The sequence below is a fragment of the Ammospiza nelsoni genome, chromosome 1, assembly GCF_027579445.1.
Source record: "Ammospiza nelsoni isolate bAmmNel1 chromosome 1, bAmmNel1.pri, whole genome shotgun sequence".
NCBI lineage: Eukaryota > Metazoa > Chordata > Aves > Passeriformes > Passerellidae > Ammospiza > Ammospiza nelsoni.
Window position 1 is genome coordinate 59298879 of NC_080633.1, and position 22036 is coordinate 59320914.

A 22036-nucleotide genomic window follows, 5' to 3' on the forward strand; every position below is an offset into this window, starting at 1 on the left:
TCTCCCTTACATCTGCAGTCTTGGTAGCACAGCCTCAAATAAGATTGTCCTCATTTGTAGCAGGGGCACACTCGACTTATTGCCAGCTTATCCACCCAGGACCCACGGGCCCTTTTCTGCAAAACAGCATGTCATTCAGTTGGCCTTTGATCTGTTCTGTTATCTGGGCAGTGGGTGGAGAGCTAAGATTTCATGTTTACCTTTTGCTGAACGTCAAAAGTTTCCAGTCAGACCGTATTGCCAACCTGCAGAGGTCCCTCTGAACAGCAGCCCCCATGCTCCAGAATATTGAAAGTTCTCCTTGCTTTGGTGATATCCATAAACTTGATGCAGTCACTTTCAATCCCATTGTCAAGGATGCAAAAACAGTGCTGGTCCCAATGCTAACAGCACCACACTGCCTCTCCCCACCCAAGTTACTGACAGGCTGCCTAATCTTTGTACTAATCACAGCCCTCTGAGCTGGACAGTCCAACCTTCCTTGTCTATTTATCCAGTTCTTATCTTAAGGTTTTGGATGTCTGAAGGATATGGGAGAGCATGTCCGAGACATTAGAAAAATCAAAGAGTAAAATATACACTGTGCTATTTTTGCCAGGCTTAACAGAGAACTGAGAATTTGCATTTGAATGAGTGAAATTGCAAAATTAAGTTAAATATTCAAATGGTATTCCTGTTCCTATAGTTTTTGTCTCTTCTGGAATTCTCCCTATATTGTGTCCCCATCCTGATGTTTCAGCTGTCCTGAAAGTATAATGGAGCTTCCAAGCTAAGCTTACCAAATTCAGTCTGTAGCTTAACTCCGAGTCTTTCTGGGTTTCCTGCTGAAACACAGATTGCATAACTGCTTTCCATTCTTGAAGTCTTCTAGCTGTCTCATTCAGTATCCCCTGATATGACCTCAAACAGAGCAAATGGTATTATTTGGATTATGTCTTTTAATGCACAAATTAAAACCAACTGTCCAACTTGTTGCTTTTGCAGACAGACTGAATCTGACAGGTTCTTTTCTCCTGTAGAATGCTGGAGGACGATTGAGTGGGTTTGGGATTTTTTTGTGTTAGTTGTTTTTTTTTAGGATTGGGGATTTTGTTGCTTGCTTGGTTGTTTGGTTGGGTTTTTTGGTGTGTGCAAGATAGAAGCTATTTTCCATGAAAGCCTCATGTAGGAAATAATGCTTTCCAACACTAATTCAAATTGCCTTATAAATGTCAATGCCATAAAGTAATGATGTTTCTTTCTTATTAGTGTGGCCAAGAAAGAAGATATTAGGATGAATGTCTTAAAGCTGTTGAACAGACACAACATCGTATTTGGTGATTACAAGTGGACAGAATTTGACGACCCTTTCCTTAACAACAATGTGCAGTCTGTGGCAATTGTGGACACAGACCTGAAACTGAAGGACAGACAGGTATTTCTGGTCAAGAACGTGCACCTCTGTTTATGTGCCCCTGAACTAGTTGTAGTGGTACCCTAAGGGCAGAAGCAAGACAAGGTCTGTAGAATGATGTAGTATCTCTTCTTAGGCTGACTAGTATAACTAGGAAAAGGTGGCTATTTTTTTTTTTTTTACTGTTTATTAAGGTCTGAAACAGAGGTAGTAGGCTTCAGAGATAAATGCCAGCTGAGGACTGTAACTTTCTTTTGTTTAACTAGCTTTGAATGAGAAATATGACAGGTAACAAATCTTTTTATGTTCATTCTAGCCTATTGACCTGAGCACAAGCAGTCTTTCTCTTCATGTTTTTCATCTGAATGAAGAAGGACCAACCTCGGAAAACCTGGAAGAAGAGAATGATGATATCACTGCAGCTCACCACTGGGTGCTACCAGCAGGTACCTGTGTGGCATTTCTGGGAGCTCTAGAGCAATAAAGAAAATATTGCAAAGGCTAAAATTGTTTATAGTTACCTATAAAGGTACTATTTGTATTTATTGTTTGTCTATATAAAAAATATGTGTGGACTTTTTTCTTTATGGAACAAATATATTTGGACTTTTTCCTTTGTGGTTTTGACTGACGTGCTGCAGATGACTCCAAAACACATCCTTTATTTCTGTAATACTTGCGGATGTGTGAAAATAACTAGTCTTGTTGTCTAAAACATGTAGTCATAATCAGAAGCATGCAAGTTTTTAACATTGGTGATTGCATTCCAAGTTTTTTTTAACTTGAAGATCCACAAGAAGCTTATCACTTTCAGTGTTCATTTTCCAGAGCTCACTACTGGCTTCCAGCCCCTATGACAGTACTGCTTTTATACATGAAACAGACAAACAAAGTAAAGAGATTTGGTCTTTATCTTCTGGAGAGGAAAAATCAGGCTTTCCTCTGTGATAGAGCCAGACCTGCCTGTTACTGTCCTGTGCTTGGGGAAGTTTGATTATCTGCCTGAAAGGAAAAGCAAAAGTGTGAGCTTTAGCTCAGAGAGACAGTAATTTTGAAACATTTCCTACTCTTTTCATGTTGTGAAATGCCTAATTATTCATTACATTAGTTTTCAGGAAGAATTAAAACTGATACATTGACATTATTGTCGTGGCGCACTAAAATCAGGGTGACCCGGCTCAGCAACAACAGACAGAGGTGCAACAGACCCCCCCTTACAAGCTCTGCAGAATCCCAGCTACCAGTAGAGGTTCAGCACAGGAACAAAAAGACAGCAGCACGGGTCCAGGGGTAGAGCTGGGGTGGCTTTATTTGGTGGTGATTTCCCTTGAGTTCAGGACTCCAAACAGACAAGACCTTGACTCGCGGTTAACAGGAATTTTTTTAACATTTGTCAGGAAGAGGGGTTTAGGGTAGCAAACCGACAGGGATATGGTTGGGGAGGGGTCTGAGGTGGGGTAATTCATACTTAGACCAATGAAAGAACACTAGGGAAGGGAATAACTTGGGTTCTAAACAAAGGGGTTCTAAAGGATACAAAAGTGACAAGGAATTTACTAGAAGAGAGGGTGGGTTCAGGGGAGGATTGACACCTAGGGGGAGGAGGAGTAAGGAAGGTTCTGGGGAAAAGAGTAGGGATAGGAAGGATTGACAGCTGGGAAGGGGAGGCATTTGAAACTTGCCAGGGAGTGGCTGGGTAACAAACAGAAGGACTGACACTTGACCAAACTGAATAACAATGAGGGAGCAAGTCTAAATTTAGAAACATGAGATGCAAAATGGGAAACCTGTGCCACTCCAAAGGCAAGGTCAGGACAACACAAAGGGATTGTAAAATCACAAATTAGATAGTGACCATGCCAATAAAAACTAAAGAAAACACACTGCAGCAATAATTGCTACAATTTCGTGGTTTATAGTTGTTCAGTCTTTTATGCTTTTCTTTGCTGAAAGTTAGAAGGCAACGGCTACGAATGATTGATACTCAAATGACAACTTTAGGCTTTTATGCATTGTTCAGCTACATGGGTTTTTTTACATCTTGATGTTAAATAAAAAAGGCAAACTTGAATGATAAAATTTGCCCTAGAACCCTCCTCCTACCACTAGTTTTCATTGCTTCCTTGGTGAAATGTAAGTTCATCCTCTACTGAGAATGGAAGGAACGATATTTTTCATTTCATGTTAATAAATTAATATTAATTTCTTGTCACAGATATTGGAGGAAATAGAAGCTGGGTAACTGCTGAATTTGTGTGTAGAAAGTGGTCTTTGCATTTTGAGAAAAATAAGTTGAAAAACTTTTTTTTCCCCCACAGATGCTTTACTTGCTTTCATATACGTGTTCTTAATTCTTCATTTTAGTTGAGCATAATTTGAAAACTGTTTTGTGCTGCAATGATGAGTTACAGGTTTCCAGATTGATTTATACTAAACAGGTATATAATATATTGCTTTTGCAGCTGAATTCCATGGTCTTTGGGAAAGTCTTATCTATGACACTGAAGTAAAATCAAATGTAAGTTGGAAATGAATAACAATTAAAATCACTTGAGGAGAAGTAAGAGCTGAAATTAAACCTGTTTGAAGTTTGCTGCATCCTATGGAGATATGGGTGCAGGCTGGGCAGAAGGGAATGGGAGTGTTTTTGACGCTGGCTATTTACAGACTACAAACGAGATGGGGCTGCTGGGAAAGTGCTTCGAGCTGTTTATTTTTCAGCATCAGTCTCGTTACATGAGTATGATAATGGGAAGATGCCAGCAGCTCACAATCTCGGAAGCAGGCCAAAAAACTTAATGTTACAACTTTCTTTATAAGCTTCTTAACCAATCACACAAAGCAAAAGCATATTGACAGTAGTTCTATCCAATCACCATAAGCACACGTAACTTTGGTTAAAACAATGCTTGCTTATTTTGAATACAATACCTATTTGTAAGCCTTAAAACACAGCGCACAGAGCTCCATTTTTAAGCTTTAACCTTCCTAATATCTAGATAAACTTTCTGCAACTTAGAGAGCTATTCAGACAAGCATTAATACGCAGGCTATTGTTCAATTTGCCCTTGCTTTTTCTGCAGTTTAAATAATTTTTCTGCTGACCTATCTCATAACTGTTGCTTTAGCTCTACTCACAATTCTGCTGTATCTGAAGCCTGCCTTTTCCAGCTTTCACAAAACCCTCTAATTTTATAGATTCCCATAAACTTTGTTTCTGGCAGCAGCTAAACAGTTAATGGACTTGGCAGTAATGTCAGAAGCAGGGCTACTGTTCATGCAAATACTTATTCAGTGATTTTACTAAAGCTGAGTGCCCTGCTATTTGAGTGCTGTCAAGACATTGGAAAGAAACTAAACACTTCCCATGGGTTCGTTTTCTAGCTTGAAGATCCTGTGCATTCATCAGAGATTGTGATAACTGCCAGAGATTGTAGAACAGTAATACTGTAATCTGAAATTTAATAATTGTGGTGCAAATAGACCCCACAAATAGTTCAATTCAGCTTCTAACTGAAGTTCTTGGACACAAATAATTAATTCATTAGCTTATTTGTAATACCATAGATACAGTATTCTCACTTAAGTCTTTATAACCAAATAGAGAAAAGTAAAACATTCCAGTGATGGTACTTCTTAATTTATAAGGTAAAAATCAATTAATACATCCACATTTGTGTAATTTATGGAACAGTTTTCAAAGTCATTTGTGAAATGACAAGACTATTTCATTAGACTTGCTGGTGTTCTAAATAACAGCAAGCTGATCACTGTTGAGTGTAAGTGTATATGAGTAGAAAGAAATGGTAGCTTTTAATGACTCAAACTTGAACTACTACTGTAAAATTGTAAATCTTCCTTCTTTAAACCATGGGAATGCCTGAGCATGTTTGGGTTCTATGTTCTATGGGCTCTGAAATAGTTGCTGTGAATTTTCAAAATAGCACAGTGAGAATTTTGATAAATATGTGGATTAAGTTTGATTGTTTTTGCTGTTGTGTGATTGCTCCATCTCAAGCATGAGATATTGCAGGAGCACCACTGTATTGTCCCATCAACATGCAGGGATCTAAAGCTCATTACACGTAAGAGCAACAGAAGATAATGTGGTATCAGGTGTTATAGGTAAAAGTCATCATAGATTCACACCTGAAGTTCATATTCATTTTATTGAAAGAGTTCTCTACTTCCTAATTCTAGATAATTCTAAATTGAAACTGCAATATTTTTAGAAGCAATCATTCCAGGAAATACATGCAACTTCTGTTATTTGGAGGAATTACTCTACGAATTCCTTGTAGAAGCTGATACAAATGCTTCAGTAAAAAGGAAATAAATGTGACAGGAAATGCTTTGTTTGGTGGGCTGACTACAACAAACTGTACAAATGTATAGCTGTACAAATCTAAACAGGACCCAGAATTTGAGTCTTTGATTCTCTGTGCTTAGGCAGCTTGTGTTTTACAGACACACAGTACGTGGGACAATGAAAAATAAAATCAATTTTCCTTCCTTGAAGCGTTTAATTTATCCATTTAAAAGTTCTGGAACTCCATTTGTGCCAAGTACATGCTATTCTTATTCTTGAGGGCAGGACAGAAATAAATTCCCATCCTTTGCAGAAATAAATTTGACTAAAAGAGATGAGCTCGTTTTTTTTGTTGTTGTTATGAGTACACAATAGACATCATTAGAGATTGATTCTATTTGTGGTTATATTTGCTGTTATGACTCTAATTTGTGTCTTTCTATCTGTCCTCTTCATTTAGTTACTCGATTATGTGACGACAACATTATTATTTTCTGACAAAAATGTTGACAGCAACCTGATATCATGGAACAGAGTTGTTTTGCTGCATGGTAAAAATGATCTGTTTTAAGCCTAGTAGATTGATTCACTGGCCAGCTGTTTATACTTTCCTTCTGGAAAGACTTGTACTGCAATCCTATGTAGTAAAATGAGGTGATATGAAAGCAGCACCTCAATAGTACAAATTTGGATGAAATGTAATGTTAGAGTCAAAACAATGTTCACGTATACTGTTTTGCATGAATTTAAATTCTAAAGCTTACAGTGCAGTGACAACTGTGGATTTCTTAATTTTAAGTGATACTGTTGCATTTTTACAGAATGAACAAAAATAATGCAGATACTGAAGATACTAGGAGGCATATATTAGTTAAACTTCTATTGCAATACTAAATTTTTTTTAGTTATAGGTTTCTAAAAACTTTGGGAAAACTGGGAAAGCAATCTGTGTTGTGTTGTTGACACTGTTCTGTTGCCAAAACTTGCTAGTTCAGTTACTTTTAGTTATTTTAGTGAAGCTGAAATCTTCAGTCAGTTCTAACTTACTGTAGAGGTTATACCACAAACGAGATTAGCATCAACAGAATCCATTTTCTTGCAAAATGCATCTTGCACTGATTTTGTCATCAAGACTGGTATTCAAAAATCAAAGGTCATAGTGGAAATATTTGTTTGTTGTATTTAAGTTACAACTGTCAATTTACTTCTACAATTTAGAAGCCTCTTTTTTAGATGTTTTTGTTTGAAAGAATTTATTTCAGACTCATACTCTGGTAACTGTGCTTGTACTTGCCTCTTTGGAGGAAATCTTTGTGACTTTTCCATGGGATATTAAGTCAGATCCAAAAGGTTTGTCTCAGAGTATAGTTCTCAAGATGATCTGGATTTCCCCAAGGAAGAAATTTCGGGGAGAGTGGACAGCTGATCAAACTGATGGTGATATGTTTCTGTTTTCTATGTTAGAAGAGTGCATTTCAGGAAGATACAAGTTTGAGCATAGTGCTGATTATAGAGAATGCTGATGAGGTTTAGCCCTGCAGGGGTGATACTCTTTGCTTCTCTGGCTGTTGAATGTTTTAACTTTATGGTGTCTGCATACATATAAAATCCAGCATTAGCTCTAGGATTGTAGTCAAGGAAGCAATTTTCTCAAAATAGTCTGGTGTACACAATCATTATCTGCTGTGATTTTACTCTACAATTAATGCTGTAATGAAATAAAATAGTTAAAATCTGTTAGATGTCATTAACAATCTAATGCAGACTCTGTGTAATGTATGGATCTGATTTCAAATCAGGCCCTCCTGGAACTGGGAAAACTTCTCTCTGTAAAGCATTGGCTCAGAAGCTGACAATTCGACTGTCGTACAGGTGATTTTTTTTGGAAATTTTTCACTTTAGCTTACTATACTTAGTTGTTCTTTTTCATCAGCCCAAGTATATCTCATATTTATTTTCAAGTAACTTAGTGCTATTATGTCTTGTTTTTTGTAGTGCACCAGGCTAGCAATAAAATTGATCTGCTAGACTGATTAGGATATTTTATGCCTTGTAAAATGTGTAAATAATTGTCCCAGGCGTGTAAAAGACATTCCAGTGGCAGTACAGTAATTTTTGCCCACTTTGTATATCAATGAGTATTAAAGGACAGAGGATCAAGGAGTATTTTGGTTTTTGTTATCTTCATGTTTGATAGAGCCTGGTTTTAATAGGTAGTGGTTTTTTAAACTAATTTCTTTTGTGCTTGGATTGTCTGAATGCTTGCAATCTGCAGGGGTCAGTTTGGATATCAGATTACAAGAAATAGCCTGAAAGTTCATAGCAACCTAACAAATCTATATTAAAAAAAACCCAAAGATATAAAATAAAAGGTGTAGCATAAATTATGTGTATTGGCATGATCCTACTCTAGTCTAAACTGAACATATGAAAATCATAAGCTCTATAATGTGTGGTTGAGATACTTTGTCACTTCTTGCTATACTGAAGAAAATCTTACACAAAGAGAAGAATGAGGCAATTATCATGGTAAGAGTTACTTACCCTGTTCTAATGAGGAAATTCTAATAGCAATTTAATATGAGAATTCCAGTTACATTTTCAGCAATGTGGGAAGTTCCAGCAACAAAAATAATATCAGTAAAATATGTATTATATTTTGAAAGGTAAGTAATTTAAAGCACTAATTCACAGAATTCCAGGGTCAGAATGTCAGGAATGACACTTACAGAAGTTATTGATATCTCTGATTTTTATTTAGAATGGAGTTGATACTTCTTTTTCTCTTCATACTTTAGGTATAGGTATGGACAGTTAATTGAGATAAACAGCCATAGCCTTTTCTCTAAATGGTTTTCTGAGGTATGTATTGATGTACCTAATAAAATAAGCTACATATTTTAGAAATTACACTGTAATATTCTGTTTAGCTTGTTTCCTAAATATGTGCACCAGAGATTGTTCAGAATAATTAATATGTTTGAAAATGCTTAAAGAGAAGTTTTATTAGAAAGTTGTTTTAAAACCCAGGCATTTACACCTTTAAGTATGATAAGCCTTAGAAAGTTGTGTGGTAAGGAAATAGTTAACATATGCATATGGTGTCTTTCTAGAGCGGCAAACTTGTAACCAAGATGTTCCAGAAGATCCAAGAGTTAGTTGATGACAGAGATGCTCTTGTATTTGTACTGATTGATGAGGTATGATTCCAATAGCATTGTTGTGCATAAAATATAGCAGAAAGGAAATTGATGGGAAGGAGCTGCAATAGTGCTCATTTGTAAAGAACAATAAAAGCACATTTATGCTATTTTGTAAGCTACATGATTGTGCAGCTGAGTGAACTTTAGTCTTGACTGCTGCAGATTTGGGAAGTTTGGAAGGAACATAGTATGACTTAGCAGGCAAATTCCAGCTGAAAATGAATTGAAGCCTTTCTTGGTGGAATTTCCTTTGCTGCTGTATGTTTACATTATATTGTTTTAAACTTCAAAGTAGCCCATATTTGTATTATTTACATTTTTTGTAAAGCTCTAAAAAACGTGAATATGGTTCATTTCATTGTTGTTAGATTTTTTTCAAACTTGCATAGAAAAGCAACTTAGTAAGTATGTACCTTATTAGCTTTGTCATATTGGAGTTCCTATGGGGAATCTCACTCTAAATTCAACCTAATAATTATTCTGGTGGTGTCCCATTCCTCCACCTCCAGAATTTAAAATGCAAACCAGCCTCCATTCTGCTATCCAAAAAGGAATTTCCCTCACTACACTTTGCTTCCTTGACACGCCTTTCTTTTTCCCGGGAAATTCCTACCTAACAAAAGATTTTGAAGAAGTTTTAGATAGTAGGCACAGGAATATGAAGGTGTGTTGCATGGGTTGCCTGTTTGCTGCCAAGACTCCAAAAGTGCAATCCTTTTGGTTTTTTTGGTGTTTGGTGATTTTGTTGTTGCTGTTTTGGTTGATTAGTTTGGGTTTTTGTAGGTGGAAAGCCTCACGGCAGCTCGCAGTGCCTTCAAGGCAGGCACAGAGCCTTCGGATGCTATTCGTGTGGTCAATGCTGTACTGACGCAAATAGACCAGATTAAAAGGTATTGTTTGCATATTATTGCAGTAGCAAAAGGTAATTGACAGTTTCAGTATTCCTATTCCTGCTAAATTTCAATTCCTACTTGGAATACTAAACCAGATTAATTAGTGAATAGTTATTCTTTGTTCACGATGCTAATCTTGAAAAGAAATAGGAGTAATCCAGCAGAATATTTTACATGTACCTGGGTGGACAGTATGCTTCCCCTAAGGACAGAGGGAGAAAAAGGACAGAGCATCATGATGTTTGCTTGGAGAGCAGACATCAAAATTGAAATGTAAAACATGTTGATTAAAGGTCATTTACAATTCTTTTCATGATCTTTTTGTGTGTGTCAGAAGCTATGCCAGTAGTTTCTAGGAAGTTACCATATATCACTTCTGAAATAGAATTAGAGGAACTGTGGACACTTGAGAAACAGCTGAAGGAAAGAGACTATGCATTGAAATATTCTGGTGATACCTGGCCAAGAGCTTCAGATCATTTAATGTCATTCCTGATTGACAAGAATGATGTGATGTGAAGTTTATTGCATAAAATTATTTGACGCATAAGAAGGAAGGTATCAACTTGCCAGTCATAAAAGGACATAAATCTTTTACATGTGACCTAAAAAATCTATTTTTGTCTTGAAGGTATCCCAATGTAGTTATCTTGACTACTTCAAATATTACAGAGAAAATTGACATGGCCTTTGTAGACAGGGCTGACATAAAACAATACATTGGACCTCCATCTACTGCAGCAATATTTAGAATATATCTTTCTTGCCTGGAAGAGCTGATGAAGGTAATACTTGAGAGCAAAACTGTAAAATACCATATTTTAATAAATTTTGCATTTTAATCATACTTCCTAAGTAACAAAAATACGTAAATTTAATTAATTTTCTGTATTTCCACTCTTACTGTAAAATTTAATTTTGAATGCATTTATTTTTCATACAACAGTTTGTAACTTTTGTTTCTAGTGTCAAATAATATATCCTCGACAGCAGCTTCTGACACTGAGAGAGCTTGAGATGATTGGCTTCATAGAAAATAATGTGTCAAGGTTAAGCCTTGTACTGAAAGATATCTCAAGGTAAGATTCTGAAATTCTACTTTTTTCATACATACGTACTGAGTTATGGAATAATGTGTAAAAGTAACCAAATTCCCCAACAACTGGAGATCTGAAACAGCTCAATCTTTTTTTCTGTTTGGGAAACTGCAAAAACCTTGAGGGGACAAAAAGTGGAAGCAATCACAATTTCCTAACATGTCTTAGTCTCAGATCTAGCTTGGTCTAGTACTGCTTGTGGTTTTTGCTCTGCCATTTGAAGTCCTCCTGACAAGTTGCTGGCTGGATTAGCGTTAGTTTTCAGTGGATATTGGGAATTGTAATGCAGTTTGGCAGAAATAGCATGTGCCTTAGATCCTGCTAAGAAAGTGTTTTGAAATGTCTTGCCATCTGCTAGATCAGTATATAGTGTGGAGATATAAGTGGACAAAAACAAGGGGAAGAGGAATAAACTGTAAATAGATAGTGTTATGGTTTGCTGAGTATGGTGGTAGAGCAAATGGTCTTTCACTGCAGCATAACAGTTCTTGAAACAATAATATCAATACCAAGCAATGTTTTTTTTTTCCAAAGTGCTGGTCCCTATGGAAAAAATAATATTCATAAAGTCTGCAAAGTGTGTTTTGTTTCTGTTCCTGAAGTATGCAGTCTTAACCAGTGAGGAGTGAAGTAAAAGCAAGTAAGTTTTTTCAGGCACAGAGGTTTGCATTTTATGTACACAGAGCAGTGCTTGGAGAAGATGCTAACATATACGAAGTGGGTGAGGTGAAGAAAACTGTGTAAATGATAGGTAGAAGGAGACAGGCAGTACCCATAAGGTCCAGCACTCAAACTAGGTTTTTTCCCAGTCCTTCCAAAAGTGGTTGTGTCCATACCATGCTGTGGTAGACATCCCCCCAAATTAATGAGATTGGCGCAACAGTGTGAGGGGCCTGATGCAAGCATTGGCAGGCAGCTGTGCCTGTGCTGCTGCAGTATAGCCTCCCACAAGCAGAATTTGTCTGTTCACTTCCTGCTAAAAGAGCTCCAAGTGAGCTACTGAATTGTCATCTGAAGTTCTTTTGGAACAACTTTATAGAGAAACACAGAAAAAGGAAAGGCATCCTTTTAAGAGTGGATATTTAGCATTTAAGCAGCACTTGTCTGTTTTACCATAGAAAAAGTGAAGGTCTTGGTGGCCGGGTCCTGAGAAAGCTTCCTTTCCTAGCACATGCACTTTATATTCAAGTAAGTTTATTATTTTCAAGTGATTTTATTGTGTTCATTATATTTGGGGTTGAGTTTGAGACAGGCAGGAAGACATCTGAACACACACTGCCTGAAGTGAAAGATTGGTCCAAACCTCCCTTTTAATCTAAACTGCACTTGTTTCTGAAGCTTTGTAGACCAAAACAATTATGTGTTGTCCATAATTTAGAATGGGATTGAAGAAGACAGGTGGGATTGATCTGCCCAAGAGCATTCTACTTTTAATTAAATAAATGAACATTAATACTGGTGCTCTTATAATTTCTTGCTGAAAAAAAATTCCCCAAACCTCTACCACTTTATAAATAATAATTTGTTAAAAACCTTTTTCTAAGCAAATGTACAGTATTGTGACTGAAAACTTCACCCAGGTTGACTTTGACTTTGCTGTGATAGCCGAATTTAAATAAACTTGCGGTTTGGTTTATAGAATCTTGCAATTTTTGTAACATAAAATTAAAATATTTCTCTTTTTAGTACTGTGATTTGTATGTAAAATACTATGTCTGCCTATTGCCTTGGTGTGTCTAACAAAATGTTCTCTTATTTTTAGTCCCCCAGTGTCACAATGACAACTTTTCTTCAGGCCCTTTCACTTGCAGTAGACAAACAATTTGAAGAAAAAAAGAATCTTGCAGACTGCGTGTGATACGCTGCTGTTTTGTAGTTGACTGTATTGTTATATTTTTTATATAAGTTGCGCTACTTTTATGCATTTGTAAAATGAAATGCATTTTTATGCATTTGTAAAATAAATGTATTTGTAAAATAAAATGCACCTTAAGAAACCTGGAATGCCTTATCTGGTTTTTCAAAATATTGATTAATAAACAACTAAGGAAGTTCACAGCATATTTTTTGAAACCTTTATGTCAAATGTCAATAAAAGGATTGTAAAAGGTTTTTGTTTTAAGTCAGTTTCCATCTTTTGCCATTACTAAAAGTGGGCAGGCTTCTGTTCCCTGTTTTTAATCACTAACTTTCTATCCAAGCATCTGAAATAAGAGGCATGAAACTGGGAAGAATTCAAAGTGCTCAGTGACAGACCAGATCTTTCATATTGACATCTCTTTATCTTGAAATTTAATATAAATTATTATGGGTTTTAATTACATCGGATTAAAAAAATTAAAATCAGGTGATCGTGTAATTGTATTTTGTAAAATTTGGGGGTTTTTTATGTTTTTGAAAGGATGTGAACCCCAGTGGACCATGTTTTCTCCATGAAGTACAACTACAATATTTTGTCTTTAAATGCAAATACATTTTGGTTTTGTTTTATACAAAAGAGAGACGGGGACTTTTTTAGAGGGTGTGTAGTGATAGGACAAGGGGAGCAATTTTAAACTGAAAGAGGGTTGGTTTGGATTAGTTATTTGAAAGGAATTTTTTGTGGGGTTGGTGAGGCACTAGCACTGTTGCCCAGAGAAGCTGTGGATGCTTGATCTCTGGAATTGTTTAAGACCAGGGTGGATGGGGGTTTAAAGAAGCTGTACTAATGGGAACAGCCCTGCCCATGGAGTGGTGAAAGCTGGAACTAGATGATCTTTAAGGTCCCAACCCAAACCATTCTATATTTCTGAATGTTAAGGGGCTTCCAGAATAGTTTTTTAAGAGAAAATGGAGGGATTCAAGTTGGTGGTATCCAGTTCAGAGATGCCACCTAGCTGTTGGTGTTGAAATACTTTAGTATTTCATTGTTTCCTTATATGTATCTTTTAAATCAGTGTTATATTATACATTCATAAAAAGAAGTATTTTTATCCTGAGTTACAGTTATTAATGAACACCTTGGGTTAAAAATTGAATGGAACTTGTGAAGTTCTATTTTTTTTATTTTGGCATCTATTTGTATGTAAAATAGGCCCTCTCTTAGGCCTAAGTGTCTGTTCATTATACTACTTTTGGAAATAACTTGTTCAATATTATTTGTATCCACCCCACAAAAATAGAAGGGAAGTGGGCAGCAGAAGAGAGATCTGCTTGGATTATTTTACAAATTTCCAGGATTGCTATAAGAAAAGACACATTGGACATGAGGAATCCTCTGAGTAACCTCCTCCCTTCAGTCAGTGCTCCATCCCACACTCCAGTGCAGTAACCTCAGCTGTTCTTTTCACAGTCTCAGTGGCCACACATTAATCCTGTTTTCTTTCAGTGCTCATTAAATGGTTACGTGGAGGAAACAGTCCTCTTTTCCAGGTATAAATATTTTTTTCAAATATAACCATAAATTAAAACTGCCATCTTTTATTACAAACAATAATGTTCAACTTTGTCATTAGCAAATTTCTGTAAATTCTGTTCAAATCCACTAGATGGCAAAAATGAATCCTTGAGATTTAGCAAGTCATGTGAGAATGGGAATGCTGGCTGAAAGTTTCAAAAGCCCTAATGAGCAAGACTTTGCTGCAGTGAAAATGCCTCTTCAAGATGTAAAGTCAGCTGTAATGTAACGTAGCACCATAGAATTGCTCTGCTTGGCCTTACAGAAAAATTCTGGATTTTAAAATGTTTTGCCTAATGAAAGGAAACTTGCAGAATTTGATCCAAAGATGAGAAGCAGTGAGTTCTCTGTGCTGCAGCAGAAGTTATTTTGCAGTGTACTTTTACCCTCTCATCCACTGGCTGGTGGGTTTAGAAAAATGTCTGGGATCTAGATCACTATGAGCATACATGATGAAATATTGAGCCTGTTGAATGCAAAGACTTTCAGCATAAGCACATTAAAGTGTGGGATTTTAGAGAAGTTAAGTAATCCTGAAATAGAAAAGTAAAATATTTTTTCTTTTTCTTGGAAAAAGCAAATATAGACTGAGAAAATAAGCTGAGCGCAGCTTATTTTTATGAGCTGTTTCCATGACTAATGTTTTTCCAAACAGTGAAAATTCTTCATTTCTGATCCAGATCCTATGACATGATTTTAAAAATTGGGGTAGAGGAGGTTGAAGACAGAAGGATTTTATTACTCAATTTATTAACTGGATATTATGCAAAGATTTTTCTACAATTTCTTTTAAAGGTTAAATAACTCTCTGAAACTTTGAACCTGCAGAAATATTAATTTCCAATGATCCTACTTTCATGGGTCTCTATTGGTGCAGCATTGCACCTTTTAATTCTCAGTTCAGAAAAGGATGAGAGCCCATCATCCTAGGAGAGGTCAGGCCTCTCTGAGGCCATTGAGAACTATAGGATGATTTTAAAGCAAATTTTTGGAAATCAACAGAGGTTTGGTATTGCACTCAGCAATATGCAGCAAGCTAGACTGGGGAGATGCTGTTTTCCAAGAATTTTTTTTTTCTCAGATTTATTTTGTTACGGCACAGAAATAAGCTGTAGTCATTAGAACCATAGAAATATTTGTACAGTAGTTTGCTCTGGAGTTCCATCTCTGAGGAAGAAGTGAAAAGTTGTCATGGAAATATCTTGAATGATTTTTGCTGCTAGAGAGACAATGATCATCAAATTTATCCATCTGAGGTAATCATTGACCACTAAATGGGGCATTTGCCTTACTCCAATTGATAATCTTTGAGAAATAACAATAGGCAGGTGCTCAGCCACCTAAGCAATCCAGATATGAAGCAAAAAATCACTCTGCTGCCAGGGAAGGTCCTCATCCTAAAGCTATGCAGCTGTGCTTCCATTCCTAAGGGGCTGGAGAATGACACCCCTGGATGTCACCATGGCTTAGGATCATCACAGCAAATGCTGCTTGAGGGACTGTGGGCTGGCATTTTCTCATTCTAACACAGCTCAGCATTATCTTACATATGCAAATTATTGGACCCCTGCAAATATGTGGTCTTGGTCTTAAAGCAGGATTTGGGCTCCACAGCCTAGGGAGGACCAAGAGCAGTGCAAAGCAAACCACCAGCTGAGGACACTCTGTTACAAGGACTGTCTGGTTTTTACCATCTGCTGCCAACAAAACTTCAGAACCCCATTTTTTCAAACATATTGACATCACATAGAGCTATATTTCCTTGTAAAATATTGCTATATTTCCATGTAAAAGTGAACTTACAGATAGATGCAAATAAACAAAATACAGTAGCTCTGACCTTTTTGTGTCTTTCAGACTATTAAAGGATTACTGACTACAATAACTATTAATCCATTTCCCTGCATACTTCAAAGATTAGGATATTCTTATAAAATAGAGCATTTGTGATAAGAAGTGCCAATCAGTGTTGCCACTGCTCATGTTGAGGGAGTTGGACTGGATGAGCTTTGCAGGCCCTTCCAACCCAAACTGTTCTGTGATTCTCCAGTCTGATTGAAAGACTGAATATCACTGGGAGGCTCTGGTCATCACTGTGAGAGCTTTGTGGTAGGGCTTGGTCCAGGGAAAGGATTTATGAGCCAGAGGTTGTTTGAAGCTTCCTTGCACTTGTCCACTGCAGCTCCTCAGTCACAGTAACTAGGAAAGGAGAATCCCAGAAAGGAAAGAATATCCATTTATGCTGCACAGCACTTGGCCTCTCTCAGCAGGGCTTCCAAATGTGGAGGCCTCTTGAAGGTGCTCAGGGGTTACTCAGTTTTGCTGGAAGAGCACCTGAGTAGGTTTTAAATTGCAGCCTCTTGTGCTTGCAGTTTCTAGAGCTGTCCAGTAAGAGATTTTGCTTCATAAACTTTTGAGGTTTTTGCTGGTTTGTTTTTTGGTATTTGCTTGTTTGTTGTAGTTTTGGGGGTTTTTCCCCCAGAGTAAAGACTAACCCTGGAAGAACAGCCTTTCTTTAGATGACTGGGAAGTCATCAAATTACTTTGTTAAACATTTTGATTAAACTCATTCTAAGACATACTCACTGCCCAAACACAATTTCTGAGATCTGTCATAAATAGAAGTGCACCAAAAAGGGAACAATTCCTAGCTGATATTTCCCACTAGAAAAAAGTGTCTAAGGGACCAAGTTTGTCTAAGAAAGTAGGCCCCAGATTTCATGACCGTGAGATTGTCCTGACAGCTCTTCTAGCTGAGTGAAATGTTAAACAGACTTTGAAACTAACTCAAATATTGAGCTGTTTAGTAACATTTATTATTGCTTAACTTTCTTGCAACTGTTTCCAGTGCTAGCAATTATTTTCATAAATATATTTTATTGGTATGAAGCTGGGGGGTTGACTGAGTTTTTGGAGGGTAGTTTAAAAAATCTTGACAGAGTTTAAACTCTGTCTAGTCTGTAATAACCTGCAATAGTAAAGATTCTAGTGTGTACTGGTTTATCCTTCAGCAGAAGGATTCAGATAGAATGTGAATTCTATTCAGATAGAGCCTGTGGACTCATCTTCCTCAGACTGCAAAGAGCTGTCTATAGGGTGCTGTTAGAGGCAACCAAATCTGGTGAAATATTATCTATGGGTTAGAGACTTCTGGCAAATAGCTTTAAAGTAATAAAGGGTTGGTTATGGGAACACCCTAAAAGCCTTGACAAGTTCTAGTCCTGAAAAGCACCTGTTTGGAGTACTTCAGTAAGGCCTAAGTCCCTCAGAGATGCAGGAGACTATTTCTCTGCTTAACATTTGATGCCCAGGTTAGGGTTTTTAAAGGACATTGGTCCAAAGACTGTGACTGTCTAAAAGAGTTTCTTGCAGCAAATTTTCTGTAAGCAGCTGTTTCATCTATTTAACACATCCTCTGTAAAGCATCTCATCTGAGCTGCTCTGCATGCTTCTCTTGCACTTTGCACCGGGAATGCTTGAGCTTCTGCTGGAATCTAACTAAATGTGCATGCATGACAGCAGAAGAATTGTCATGCATGCACAAAGAAGCTATTGGTGTCTTTCCAGCTAGTAACTTACTTGCATTGCTTTTGTTGTTTTCTGTCTCTTCAATCATTCAGTGTATCTCTTCACAATGCCATACAACAGATAAGTTGTATGGTTTTATTTCAGCGTTTAAAGATCTGTGGCACCACCACTTGGGTACCAAATTAAAAATTAATTTTTGTCAATACCAAGGACTGCAGTATTGAAAACTCATTTACAAATAAAATATTATAAAGGGAACTTTGATAACAATTCCTCTCCTCAAAGGCATAAACATGGCTGAACAGAAATCTTAAAAAAAATTCTTGAGCATTCTAGGAAGGTTCTTGTTGAGTCCAAGAAATTGAGGAAAGCACAATCAGTTCAATGGATAAGAAAAATGATGTGGCAGTACATCAGAAGTTGTACAACATCATTGGAAAGTGCAGAAGAGAATTTCTGCACAAGTGAATAATTCTTCGAAGCAATAAATTCTGAGATCATTTTTGTGAATAATTACTTAGATTGCTGATACAAACCAGTAATTTTCCCATGAAGGTGATAATTAGGCAAAAAATGCATTTACACAAGCAGATATGTATATATGAGATTTTCTCATTGTAGTAATCATACCGTACAAATTAAGTGAATGACTCTACAAGGTTTTTCAATGAGAATTCGCAGCTTAACTGTTTTAGTAAAAACTCACCAACTTCAACTTTGGATAATTATAAGTATTATCATTTCATAATAAAAGAATTTGGAAACTTGACAGAAAAAGCAATTTGACAGCAAGGCTGGAGCTTTAGGGGGAATTATAATATTACTTTGAGAATTTTGTGTGGGAGGTTTAACATTTGTTCTGCTTTCCTCTTTTCTCTCAGGAGTATAAAACAAATATCGGGAATGGTGCCATGGGAACTAGAACAGCATTTGCTTTTCTGAAAGCCCTCCTTTTTGCATTAACCTGCTGCCAATTATTACTCTAATTTTCAATTAATTGTAGGTTGAATATTAAATACAATGCAGACTAACACTTCTAAAATGTAACAGTAAGTTATGTCAAGTTTTCATATTGCTAAATCACTGAACCTTTGAGGAGTGTAATCTAGCTCTCAATGGAACAGAACATTCATGTTGACTAATGGCTCCTTTGACAAGGAAACCAAGAGTCAGATTCAGTTATCCTAAAGTTTTTATGCTCCAAATCTGAATTTCATTATCCACATCAGGGCTTAATCCTTTCTTAAGACATTAACTTTGAACAGGTTTCTCATTAAAATGTAAAAAAAAAAAAAAGAAATAAAATAATTAAAAACAGAGTTGGTGAATTTTTCTCAAAGCATTAACCTTTTGCTAAGGCTTTGATCAAAGAAATGAAAAGACAAGGGCAACAATCTTTGGCTTGGGAGAAAAAAAAAAAAAACACACAAAAAACCAAAACAAAACCAAAAAAATAAACCAAACAGAAAACCACTACAAACACAGATACCAATTTTCTTTTTTCTTTTTTTTTGGGGGGGTGGCGGGGGGGAGTATGTTAGAAGGTAGACAATTTTTGGCTCTCCTTTTGGGGGAAATCTTGCTGTCCCAAGCTGCCAGGAGTAAACCTCCTGCAGCTGCATGTCCACACATCCAGCCAGTAGCAGGATTGAACCCCCATCCTGGACTGTGGGTGAAGCCTCACATCTGGGGGCTCTGTGCTGTTAAGGTGACCCCAGAGCACTCAGAGTCCTGACTCCTGCCTGGTGGCAACAGCCCCTTGCAGCTAAATGGAGAAATCCTCCTAAGATGTCATTCATAGTGTGGTGTCTGCATTCTGAAAAACTTAGATGTCCAATGAACATAGGTTTGCTTGCAAACCTGCCCTACAACTGTTGCAATTGTTCAAATACTTGGACCCTTGTCTAATGTACAATCTTCTCCACATCCTTGGCTAGATTTGAAACCTTCTGGAGGCAATTAGTCAGATACATGAATGGGAGGTGATCCAGGTTTCATCTCTGAATGGTTATCCTGTCAAATAAATACAACTTCTTTTCTTCCCTTTGTTAGCTTTATTCTTCTTCTATGACTTCAGTCACTGTTCTTTAGTTTGCATTCAGTACTTATAACAGCATGGTATGGTATGCATAGATTCTCTGTTACTGTTCCCTTTTTTAACAATCCACATTTATTAACTGGGAAGCTGGAGTGGTCAGCAAGCATTTACTGAAGTGATTAACTGAGTTGCATTTTATAGTATTTGAAATACTTTTCATTGACTTACTGAAACAAAGCTGTATGTTTACTGTGAATATTTGCACATGGCTTGTTACATGATTGTTTTTCAAGCTTTATTCAACAGAACACTAAGTATTTTTATAAAAAGAAAATCAGATAATGTGACTGATATGTTTGAGCTGGATCATTCCTAGTTTTATAATTGCCTATGCCTGGCCTTGCTACTGACTGTTAAATAGTTTTGAACAATTTATTTAATCTTTATCTAAAGAGTGCTGCAGCAGTATTCATGTGAGTGCCCCTTCTCACATATGCTGATGCCTGCTGCAATCCAGCCTGTCACAATCCCAGCCTGATTTCTGTGTTTATCTCATTCCAAACGTGCAATGTATACTTCCCAGAAAAGATCCGTTTCTTTATGGTTGTGGATGGGCTTTACAAGGACATTCTCTTGAACCAAATGTCATCTTCTGAAGGACATGTAAAAGGCAGACTTGGTATTGGTCTCCTGCTGAGAGGTTCTCTCTGCTCATGGACCTCAGGACTGCATGTTGGCAGTGTGGTGAATGGCCCTTACCTTCTTCTGCACCTCCAAAAGCCCCTGTGGAATCACAGACCCTTCCAAGAATTCATACTGTAAAAGACTTCTGGATGTCAACTGGTCCAGTCCTTTGCCCAAGGCAGGACCAGTTTAGGTCAAATTGCTTAAGGAGCATCTCCAAAGAAAGAAGACTTGAGGCAATCAGCCCCACTACCTACTGCATTTGCTCACTCCTACATCTACAGAAGAGCAATCCTGGACCAGGTTCTTACAATTAGTTCTCAAATACACAGATCCTTACAAAGGTGAGACTGCTGAGATTTCACACAGTGGACACACAGGAATGGAATTTGAGCCCTCATCACCTGCAGATGGGCACAAGCCCATGAAGGAGATAAGGAGATGTACTCGGAACTCACCTCCCTGAAGGAAAACCAAGGAGCTTTATTTCACTCTTCCTTGCCATGTTGTGTCTGTACTACCTGAGCTGCCAACTGCTAGGCACACTGTGACTTCTGTGTCCTTTTCTGACTGCATTTCTACATGAAAAGTCCTTGTCTCAAAGCAATCATATATATGTTTTGAATATGCACTCTTGTGCTTTTATAGAACTTCTTTTTCTTAGTCCAGAAAAGAGTTTTTCTCCAGGGTAAGCCTGGACAGAAGCAGAAGGAAGATGTAATTTCTTCCAATGCTCTTTAAAATACCCTCTCTGTTTCTGCAAAGAAACCCCGTAGTTCACCAGTACTTATTTCAAGATGAAATCCAACTCTTAAAATTTAGTTTGGTTTTTGTTCTTTTCTTGTATTAAATCTTTGTTTGACTGGAGTATGACAGCAGAAAGGTACAGGGATATTGTTAACAATTTAATCAACATATTTATTGATAATAATGAGTTTATTCAACAACATCAATCTCTTTGAAAGGATTTTGTTTCAATTCTTACAAAAAACTGCAAGAAGATTTGTTTTCATATATAAAGAATACAAAGATTGCTACTGAACTAAGAAAAAATATTCGCTTTTTTCCTATTAAGGTTTGTTCTGGAAATTCAGAAAGTCTAGATCCTGAAAGTATTTCAAGGCACTGTGAAGTGACAGAATAAGTGGATGTTATAATAACTACAGCTATAGGATATTTCTTCTGTAGATGCCCAGGAAGAGCTAGTCTATAAGAATCACCTTTGTTTTATCTCAAGCACCAGTGATATTACCACTGTATCTCTTGACTGAATGACTCTTACTCGCGGATTTTTCTGATCACAAACACCTGTAAGAACAAGTAAATAATACATAGTATACATGGAGGTGAAAGCCTATTTGTGATTTTTAAATATGATCAACTTTTTAAATTCTTAGTTACAAAATAAAATATATGACTATTTAATAAATTATGCATTGAGTTATACATAGGTAT

At 36.9% G+C, this 22036-nt stretch overlaps 1 protein-coding gene across 3 annotated transcripts in view; it reads left to right on the forward strand.

Annotated features, from left to right (window-relative positions):
- TRIP13 (thyroid hormone receptor interactor 13) overlaps positions 1 to 12899 on the forward strand; it is a 13712-nt gene extending 813 nt beyond the window's left edge. For 2 of the 3 annotated variants that reach the window (XM_059467090.1, XM_059467079.1), the window contains exons 3-14: positions 1249 to 1414; positions 1710 to 1839; positions 3856 to 3911; positions 6163 to 6253; positions 7502 to 7574; positions 8501 to 8564; positions 8816 to 8902; positions 9689 to 9795; positions 10430 to 10583; positions 10765 to 10877; positions 12014 to 12083; positions 12658 to 12899. In XM_059467090.1, the coding sequence (XP_059323073.1) occupies positions 1249 to 1414; positions 1710 to 1839; positions 3856 to 3911; positions 6163 to 6253; positions 7502 to 7574; positions 8501 to 8564; positions 8816 to 8902; positions 9689 to 9795; positions 10430 to 10583; positions 10765 to 10877; positions 12014 to 12083; positions 12658 to 12753 (1207 nt within the window). In that variant the 3' untranslated portion in view covers positions 12754 to 12899. The remainder of the gene's footprint in view (positions 1 to 1248; positions 1415 to 1709; positions 1840 to 3855; positions 3912 to 6162; positions 6254 to 7501; positions 7575 to 8500; positions 8565 to 8815; positions 8903 to 9688; positions 9796 to 10429; positions 10584 to 10764; positions 10878 to 12013; positions 12084 to 12657) is intronic. The other variant, XM_059467101.1, reaches the window with a different exon arrangement.
- The last annotated feature ends 9137 nt before the right edge of the window (positions 12900 to 22036 follow it).